The sequence below is a fragment of the Oncorhynchus clarkii genome, chromosome 18 (assembly GCF_045791955.1).
Source record: "Oncorhynchus clarkii lewisi isolate Uvic-CL-2024 chromosome 18, UVic_Ocla_1.0, whole genome shotgun sequence".
Classification (NCBI taxonomy): Eukaryota; Metazoa; Chordata; class Actinopteri; order Salmoniformes; family Salmonidae; genus Oncorhynchus; species Oncorhynchus clarkii.
This window is the reverse complement of record NC_092164.1, coordinates 18,730,125-18,740,120: the sequence shown is the minus strand read 5'-3', so window position 1 is coordinate 18,740,120 and position 9,996 is coordinate 18,730,125. Positions and strand designations below refer to the sequence as shown.

Below are 9,996 nucleotides of genomic sequence, written 5' to 3'. Positions count from 1 at the left end.
TCTCCTCCGCCCCACATCCCAACTCCTTGGCCATTCCCCCGACAGCTAGAGAGATGTTTCATCATGTCAGGCGCTGATAGAGAGACAGTGGAAACCCCCTGGGGTTCTCCTATCTATCTATCCGTCCTCTTTTCCGCAGCCCAACAGTTATTTTAAGCCCAGAAACAACTGGCCTCAAAAAAAGGCCCCAAAAGTGCAATAGAGAGGGGGTCACTTGCTATTTTATTGTGAGCTTTCTTTTTTTTTAACTACAGTGTGAGGCAGTCAAGAAAGAGAAAGAGAGAGAGAGAGAAGGAAAGAGAGAGGAAGAAGGAAAAGAGAGAGAGAGAGGCAGAAAGAGAACTAGAGAGAGTGAGGAAGAGAGAGAGAGAAAGAGAGAGTGAAATAATACAACCAGAGCTGGAGACTTTAGGGCGAACAACAATTCTCTACTCTTGCTTGTTATTTTCAAAACTTTTACTGGTGCAAATTGGTGGCTAGTACTGGCTACTATCCATTGAAGTCTCAAGGGTTATAGTTCTGTATAGTTTCTGCTGCTTCTTCCAGTTCCTACTCATTGTCCATTAGTGGACATTTCCCTCTAAGAAAGATGCAGCTCTTCTGGCTGTCTCTGTTGCCCTGTCTGTACGTGACCTCTCTGTGCACTGCAGAGCAGGGACTGGAGTTCCCCAGCTTTGACGGGAAGGACCGCGTTCTGCACATCAACGAACGCAACTACAAGAAGGCTCTGAAGAGGTTTGACATGCTGTGCCTACTCTACCATGAACCGCAGCCGGCTCACAAAGGCAGGCAGAAGCAGCTTCAGATGACTGAGCTTGTGCTGGAGGTAAGAGGGGGAGAGGGGGAAGAGGAGATGAGGTGAGAGTGGAGGAGAGAGGAGGGAAGGTAGTGCAGGGATGTTCAGATGCTATAGGTCAGCCAACAGGTGCCAACATTACTTGTCTGCGGGTCAGTGCTATCAGGGATCCTTGGGATGTCCCTACCATCCCCCCCATTGAAGTTGAAATTTAAAATGGTTAAGGTAAGGGTTACGGTTAGGGTTAGGTAAGGGTAAGGGTTATAGTTATGGTAATGGTTATGGTTAAGGTTAGGGTTTAGGGTACAGACATTCCAAGGATCCTGGATAGTAGATGTTTCCTGGTAAACAAGGTCAATAAAGTAGTGAATAGGATTATGGGATTATTATTCGACCCCAAGACAAAATGTGTAGAGCACAGACAAAAGGTCATTTTAACAGATGAGGATGGGGAAATGTAGAGCTTTAAGGCTTAATGGTAATCACAGTGAATTTATACATTTAATTTGATAATTGACACGGCAGATATATTACACATCCTAGTTCCTTAGATGCGTCTTTGTAAAAGCACCTGTTTGTTCCCAAGGTCGGCATCGTCTTTCCATCACATTCAGGCTGGTTGATTTACATGTCTTCCCTCGCTGCAGTTAACCGTCTGTCACTTCAACTCCGGTGACATCATAAATAGAGTTGACATCTTTATGCGCCACCAGGACATTTTAAATGAGGATTTCTGGACACTGTGTGGACAAGAGAAATAAGTTCTGTGCCTGGACAGCAGATATATGACCATTTGAGAAGCCTTCGTAACACAAAGATTTGATGTCAGAGATCAGTCAAAGCCAAATGTTTAAGCCAAATAGCACCTCAACCACACATACCTTTCTGACACTGAAGCTTATCTGTTACAACATGTCATGAGAAAGAACAGACTAAAACTAGAATAACATCTTATTTCCCTTTTCCATACTTGATAAACGTGTCAAAGTCATTCCACGGAGGGCCGAGTGTCTGCGAGTTTTCGCTCCACCCTTGTACCTGATTGATGAATTAAGGTCACTAATTAGTAAGGAACTCCCCTCCCCTAGACCTGGTTGTCTAGGTCTTAATTGAAAGGAAAAAAAGAAAACCAGCAGACACTCGGCCCTCCGTGGAATGAGTTTGACACCCCTGACCTAAAGAGTGAACTCTACAGGTTATATTGCTGTCATTTGTCAAAGGTTGATGGGTAGTTTCAGAGAGAGTATTACCTGGTTTCTCTTGTAGAACAGAGCAATATCATACCATCAGAACGTGATGATTATGTATATTCCCAGGACTGTTTCTAGGTCAGCTTATAATTATATTTTATACAGTGCATTCGGAAATTATTCAGACACCTGGAGTTTTTCCACTTTCGTTACATTACAGCCTTATTCTGAAATGGATTAAATGAAACATTTTTCAATCTACACACAATATCCCATAATGACAATGTGAAAACAGGTTTTTAGACAGATCTTGGGACGGGTACCAAAAACAGCAGCATTGAAGGTCCTCAAGAACACAGCGGCCTCCATCATTCTTAAATGGTATAGAAGTTTGGAACCACCAAGATTTTTCCTAGAGCTGGCCGCCTAGCCAAACTGAGCAATAGGGGGAGAAGGGCCTTGGTCAGGAAGGTGACCAAGAACCCGATGGTCACTCTGACAGAGTTCCTCTGTGGAGATGGGATAGCCTTACAGAAGGACAACCATCTCTGCAGCACTCCACCAATCAGGCCTTTATGGTAGAGTGGCCAGACAGATGTCACTCCTCAGTAAAAGGCACTCAGAAAACCTGCTCCAGAGCGCTCAGGACCTCAGACTGGGGGCGAAGGTTCACCTTCCAACAGGACAACGATCCTAAGCACACAGCCAAGACAACGCAGGAATGGCTTGGTCTCTGAATGTCCTTAAGTGGCCCAGCCAGAGCCCGATCTTGAACCTAATCTAACATCTCTGGAGGTACTTGAAAATAGTTGTGCAGCGACACTCCTCATCCAACCTGACAGAGCTTGAGAGGATCTGCAGAGAAGAATGGGAAAAACTCCCCAAATACAGGTGTGCCAAGCTTTTGCTTCATACCCAAGAAGACTCCAGGCTGGAGGTGCTTCAACAAAGTACTGAGTAAAGGGTCTGAATACTTATGTAAATGTGATATTTCAGTTGTTTTTTTAATACACTTGTTTTTGCTTTGCCATTAAGGGGCATTGTGTGTAGATTAATGAGGGGAAAAAACTATTTAATCCGTTTTAGAATAAAGCTGTAACCTAGCAAAATGTGGACGAAGACAAGGGGTCTGAATACTGTCTGAATGCACTGGAACTACTTAATTGTCTCAGAATACATTAACTAGCTAATGAAAGAGGCTCCATTGCTTCTTGTGACAGTATAGATGCATACTAAACAGTAGCCTAACTATTTGCAAACATCTGTTTTTCAGAAAGTTAGAAGTACCCACCGCAGTCACAACAAAACCTCAGTCAAACTCCACTTTAGCCCTCTGCAGTGCAGTGGGAGTTTGGAGGCCTTTGTTCCTCTCTGAGGAAGTGTTATCTGAACAGTAAACAGTGCTGACACTTACAAAGGAGTTTCTCCCACAGTCAGTCCACAGGGTGCTCTCCTCTATGACCTTGGTAATCAAAGCTGTGTAGACAAAGACAGCACTGGCTGCTGTTGCTAGCCCAAATTCCAAGCATCAGGGAGAGAGGAAGTTGAGCTTGAAAGCAGGTTATATATTTCTATTTCCCACAGTGGACTAATACAATGCTGCATTTTTCTAATAATTGAGGTGGATACTAAGGAAATAAGTGCCTACAACACCCCAAACAACACATTGTTGCTACATTGTTGAAATACCAAGTTGGCTGATGACAAATGTTGTGTTTTGGTAAATCCGCAGCTGACTGCACAGGTCCTGGAGGACAAGGACATTGGCTTTGGGATGGTCGACTCCCAGAAGGATGCCAAAGTTGCCAAGAAACTGGGTACGTCGTAATTTGTCATATATACTGTAGGTCCCAGTGTGTTTCCTGGTCAGGTCACATGGTCAGACAAACCCCTGGTCACAAAACACGAATATGGAAACAAGGCTTCTGAACTATTCCTTTACATCAAAAATATCAAAATGCCATAACCTCTACAAAATAAGTATTTGTCAAGGCCTGTTTTCCAGTTGGCACTCAGTCACCAATGCTTCCTGAATCCTCCTTTCCTCTGGGCCCTCAGGTTTGGAGGAGGAGGGCAGTCTGTACATCTTCAAGGACGACCGTGTGATTGAGTTTGACGGAGAATTCTCAGCAGACACCCTGGTGGAATTCCTGCTGGATGTGAGTAGGATCAAAGGGGAGGGAAGCGGGAGGTAGGAGAGAGAGGGAAGAGGGAGGGAGAAGAGAGAGGGAAGAGAGAGGGAGGTAGGAGAGAGGGGGAAGAGGGAGGGAGGAGAGAGAGAGAAGAGAGAGGGAGGAGAGAGAGGGAAGAGAGAGGGAGTTAGGAGAGAGAGGGAGGTAGGAGAGAGGGGGAGGTAGGAGAGAGAGGGAAGAGAGAGGGAGGTAGGAGAGAGAGGGAGGTAGGAGAGAGAGGGAAGAGAGAGGGAGGTAGGAGAGAGAGGGAGGTAGGAGAGAGAGGGAAGAGGGAGGTAGGAGAGAGGGGGAAGATGGAGGGAGGAGAGAAGGGGAAGAGAGAGGGAGGTAGGAGAGAGAGGGAGGTAGGAGAGAGAGGGAGGTAGGAGAGAGAGGTAGGTAGGAGAGAGAGGGAAGAGAGAGGGAGGTAGGAGAGAGAGGGAAGAGAGAGGGAGGTAGGAGAGAGAGGGAAGAGGGAGGTAGGAGAGAGAGGGAAGAGGGAGGTAGGAGAGAGAGGGAAGAGGGGGAGGAGAGAGAGAGAAGAGGGAGGGAGGAGAGAGAGGGGAGAGGAAGTTAGGATAGAGAGGGAAGAGGGAGGTAGGAGAGAGAGGGAAGAGGGAGGTAGGAGAGAGGGAAGAGGGAGGGAGGAGAGAGAGGGAAGAGAGAGGGAGGTAGGTAGGAGAGAGAGGGAGGTAGGAGAGAGAAGGAAGAGGGAGGTATGAGAGAGAGGGAAGAGGGAGGTAGGAGAGAGAGGGAAGATGGAGGGAGGAGAGAGAGGGAAGAGGGAGGTAGGAGAGAGAGGGAAGAGGGAGGGAGGAGAGAGAGGGAAGAGGGAGGGAGGAGAGAGAGGGAAGAGGGAGGTAGGAAAGAGAGGGAAGAGGGAGGGAGGAGAGAGAGGCGAGAGGAAGGTAGGAGAGAAAGGGAAGAGGGAGTGAGGAGAGAGAGGGAAGAGGGAGTGAGGAGAGAGAGGGAAGAGGGAGGTAGGAGAGAGGGAAGAGGGAGGTAGGAGAGAGGGAAGAGGGAGGGAGGAGAGAGAGGGAAGAGGGAGGTAGGAGAGAGGGAAGAGAGAGGGAGGAGAAAGAGGGAAGAGGGAGGTAGGAGAGAGGGAAGAGGGAGCTGGGACATGGGAGAGAGAGGTAAGAGGAAGGTTGAAGAGAGAGGGAAGAGGGAGGGAGGAGAAAGAGGGAATAGGGAGGTAGGAGAGAGGGAAGAGGGAGCTGGGACATGGGAGAGAGAGGTAAGAGGAAGGTTGAAGAGAGAGGGAAGAGGGACGTGTCTCTTCCTCCACTATAAGAGGGATATAACCACAGTGGGAGAAGACTTCCTAGCTCATCATGTTATACAAAATGAACAGCCTCTGCCTTGTTAGATGATATGTAAATGCTGCAATGTAATGCAAGGCTCAGCGGGAGAAGACTGTAAGTCCTCTCCCCCTTGTCTTTCCTGGGGGAAAAAACAGAGTTAGTGTTTGAAGGAATGTTGTAACTGGTAAATATAGCTATTGGTGTAGAGTTTGAAGGGAGTAGAGAGCAAACATGATGAATTAATAAAAGATAAATGCAAGGAATAAACTTGTATTGCTCGTGTACGGTACAAACAATGCTTTTTGCCTAATACAAGTGGCAACTTTTCTGTTATTAAAGGCAACTCACTCATCACAGCCCACTCTCTCCCACTGTGTTAATGAATGGCCAGGCTGTTGTGCTCCTCTGCCCTCTAGGTGTTGGAGGACCCAGTGGAGCTCATCAGTAACCCTATGGAACTGAGGGCCTTTGAGAGGATGGAGGAAGACATACGCCTCATTGGTTACTTCAAGGGAGAGGACTCATGTGAGTCTGTGTATGCCTAAGCATGCATTATGGGATGGCCTGTTCACACGAGTCAAACAAGTGAATTGTGTGAACAACTGTTGTTCCTGCCCTGTACTCCCCAGAAGCTCACTACCCCACATAGGACCTAATAGAGGCAAATAGCTGTTAAGCCAGATGCTAAAAAAGACACTTTGCTCTGGGCTGATCTACACTCCTTCTTGCCTCCTGAGAGGCTTTTAATAGCTTCTAGTTCTCTGTCTAATAGGCCGAGAGCAATTATAGACAGTGCTGCTCCAAAGAAGAAACCCAGACACGAGAGAAGGGAAGATAAAATCTCATATTTGACAGAGGCATGATGCAGCTTCTATTAGGAAAAATCCTATTTCGGAGAGAAGATTGTAGGTCCTACGGCCGTGACCTTGGGGCTTATTGAGAGGATAGCCTGGCGCCTCAGAAGCTGGATGTAAAATGGTTCTGTTACTGAGGAGGAGGAGGGAGAGAGATTACGCTGGGAAATTGAAATTGAATGTCAACCCTTGTTTTCCTGATCACATAGTTTTCTGAAGGAAGATGAGTTTTGAATGCAATCCTGCCAAACTGTAATCTCTTTCTTTCTCTCTCTCTCTCTTCCTCTTCTTCCATTCTATCAGACTACAAGGCGTTCCAGGAGGCCTCAGAGCGGTTTCAGCCCTACATCAAGTTCTTCGCCACATTCGACAAAGCTGTAAGTACAGTACACTCCACAAACCTGAATCAAGTCAAACCTGTGTGCGTGTAGACAGTATCGAGGTCAGTTTCGACACAACATCAGTGATGGATAAGTTGTGTGTTGTGATGCAGACGGCGAAGCACCTTTCTCTGAAGATGAACGAGGTGAACTTCTATGAGCCCTTCATGGAGGAACCAGCCATCCTCCCTGGCAGGCAACTCTCAGAGATGGAGATAGTGGAGTTTGTCCACCAACACAAAAGGTAACCCGAAAAAATATTTCATTTCAGGGCTCGAACACACCAATAGCGTTTGTATGCCGAGAGTGAACCCTGTGCAAACCGATTTTACATGTAGAATCACGTGAAAACGTTGTCAGTCAGACTTCCCTGAACGATCGATGGATAAACAGGAGATCCACATTCAATGCGATGTGTGCGACCCTTGAGTTCTGTGGTTCTAACTTCTCCCATTGGTGCAGATCATTAGAATCCAGTCATTTTTCATATCGTCCCTGTTATTAGTCCTTATCTCATATGGATGACCCAGTTTACTGTTGGATATTCTTGAAATGTTGTGTGGCTGCGATCTGTCTTCCGCAGGGCGACTCTGAGAAAGTTGCGTGCAGAGGACATGTTTGAGACGTGGGTGAGTTACCTACAGTGTTACTGTACCTCTCCCTGAGAAAAGGGAATTATACTGGTGGTATTATATGTGTACCCTTTACAAATTCAACGTCTCTTTCCCAGGAGGATGACTTGGATGGGATCCACATTGTAGCCTTTGCTGAGGAGGAAGACCCTGGTTTGTTGATCTTTATTTTCTCATTTTTAAAGCTGGAATCCTTAAATGGTGAAACTGAAACGTCCATCTGGGATGTGACAACAACAACGAAGCTACTGAAAACAACAGACACGTCCCCCCCACAGAACAGAAGAACATGTACTCCAATTTTCTCGACACACCTCTCCTCCACGAAACAAAAACAATAACAAAGGTGCTGGGGGCGGACAGTGGCGCTGTTTCCCCTAATGCGGATTCCATATTTTACACAGTACATGGATAGACACACAAATGGGTGCGTACAAATATCTCTAAGCTGTCCATCTGTGATTTCTCCAGATGGTTATGAGTTCCTGGAGATCCTGAAAGACGTGGCCAGAGACAACACCAACAACCCTGAGCTCAGTATAGTGTGGATTGACCCTGATGACTTCCCACTGGTATGACCTCTGACCCCACACACACCATCATACTGTATATGATGACCTATTTCTTCTGGTGTGATTGTTCAGCGTCATAAACTGCACCAATGGTTTGTGTCTGTCTCCCCGATCCAGCTGACCACATACTGGGAGAAGACCTTCAAGGTGAACCTGTTTAAGCCTCAGATTGGAGTTGTGAACGTGACAGACGTAAGTTGAGCTCTCCTTTAACTTAAGTTGTGTTCCACCTGTTGGTTCAACGTAATGGTAAGATCATATCTGTGGACGTCTCGTTACAATAGAATCTGTATGACCTCTTGAGCCGAAGACAAAATTGAATTGGATGATTGTGGTTGAACTTTGACCCCCCACTGTGGCAGGCGGACAGTGTCTGGCTGGACATGTCCAACGATGAAGACCTGCCCACAGCTGAGGAACTGGAGGACTGGATAGAAGACGTGCTGTCTGGGAAGGTCAACACTGAGGATGACGATGATGTGAAGGATGATTATGATTATGACGGGGTTGACAGGGAGGATAGGCACCATGGTGACGATCACGAGGACCATGGAGACTATGACGACCATGATGACAGTGGCTAACCTGCAGTCCAGCAGAGATTTCATGGGTTATGTTTTATTGAACAGTCTGGTATTTTATCTTGTATTTTCATGGAAATTGTAGGGTGAAATGATAGTTGCATGGGAATGATCTAATAGTAAACGCTTGGTCTCTTTGGGATGTATTTAAACAAGTGCACGTATAGCCTTTACTGCTTGATACCAGGTAGTTAGGTATCTGTAGTGTTCAGTTCTTTGTACTAGAAGCACTAAAATAACTAATTGTTACCATGCAATTTCTCAGACCATAGCAAGTAAATACTTAATTAGACTGTGAAATAACCTGTAACATCAGTACATCGTATAATTACTTTTTACATTTTCTAAATAAAAGCTAAAGCTTCTTTATGGCGGAGGATTGTATAAGTTAAAGGTTATTATGAGACCAGGTTGTGTTGTCTTGATTCCATAAATACTTGATTGTATATGTGATACTGTATGAATAAATGTAATGTAACCTAAAGGTTTTGGGTGTGTGTATGCGTGTGATGTGTGTGTACCGGTGGAGGCTGGTGGGAGGAGCTATAAGAGGACGGACTCATTTTAATGGCTGGAATGGAATTAATGAAATGGTATCAAACATACAGAAACCACGTTTGACTCCGTTCCATTGAGCTCTACTTCCGGCGCCGACAGAGATGGCCGCCTCGCTTCGCGTTCCTAGGAAACTATGCAGTTTTTTGTTTTTTTACGTGTTATTTCTTACATTAGTACCCCAGGTCATCTTAGGTTTCATTACATACAGTCGAGAAGAACTACTGAATATAAGATCAGCATCAACTCACCATCAGTACGACCAAGAATATGTTTTTCGCGACGCGGATCCTGTGTTCTGCCTTACAAACAGGACAACGGAGTGGATCCTATGCAGCGACCCAAAAAAACGACTCCGAAAGAGAGGGAAACGAGGCGGTCTTCTGGTCAGACTCCGGAGACGGGCACAGCGCGCACCACTCCCTAGCATTCTTCTTGCCAATGTCCAGTCTCTTGACAACAAGGTTGATGAAATCCGAGCAAGGGTAGCATTCCAGAGGGACATCAGAGACTGTAACGTTCTTTGCTTCACGGAAACGTGGCTTACTGGAGAGACGCTATCCGAAGCGGTGCAGCCAAAAGGTTTCTCCACGCATCGCGCAGACAGGAAAAAACATCTTTCTGGTAAAAAGAGGGGCGGGGGCGTATGCCTTATGACTAACGTGACATGGTGCGATGAAAGAAACATACAGGAACTCAAATCCTTCTGTTCACCTGATTTAGAATTCCTCACAATCAAATGTAGACCGCATTATCTACCAAGAGAATTCTCTTCGATTATAATCACAGCCGTATATATCCCCCCCCAAGCAGACACATCGATGGCTCTGAACGAACTTTATTTAACTCTCTGCAAACTGGAAACAATTTATCCGGAGGCTGCATTCATTGTAGCTGGGGATTTTAACAAGGCTAATCTGAAAACAAGACTCCCCAAATTTTATCAGCATATCGATTGCGC

General features: G+C 46.0%; 1 protein-coding gene across 1 annotated transcript; it reads left to right on the top strand.

Moving 5' to 3' along the window:
- The first annotated feature begins 250 nt into the window (after window positions 1–250).
- On the top strand, window positions 251–8,968 carry LOC139372504 (calsequestrin-2-like). The gene is made up of 11 exons (XM_071112230.1): window positions 251–826; window positions 3,719–3,803; window positions 4,045–4,145; window positions 5,878–5,986; window positions 6,619–6,692; window positions 6,809–6,939; window positions 7,279–7,324; window positions 7,426–7,480; window positions 7,799–7,899; window positions 8,017–8,091; window positions 8,262–8,968. Exons 1-11 carry the CDS (start codon window positions 590–592, stop codon window positions 8,481–8,483), a joined length of 1,236 nt encoding a protein of 411 aa, XP_070968331.1. The 5' UTR covers window positions 251–589; the 3' UTR covers window positions 8,484–8,968.
- The last annotated feature ends 1,028 nt before the right edge of the window (window positions 8,969–9,996 follow it).

What these genes read in the sequence shown, in the direction of transcription:
- LOC139372504 (XM_071112230.1), top strand. Translation starts at nt 590, where the DNA reads ATGCAGCTCTTCTGGCTGTCTCTGTTGCCCTGTCTGTACGTGACCTCT. An exon ending in CAAAGTTGCCAAGAAACTGG is followed by an intron (nt 3,804 to 4,044) that starts GTACGTCGTAAT and finishes CTGGGCCCTCAG; the next exon opens with GTTTGGAGGAGGAGGGCAGT. An exon ending in ACCCTGATGACTTCCCACTG is followed by an intron (nt 7,900 to 8,016) that starts GTATGACCTCTG and finishes TCCCCGATCCAG; the next exon opens with CTGACCACATACTGGGAGAA.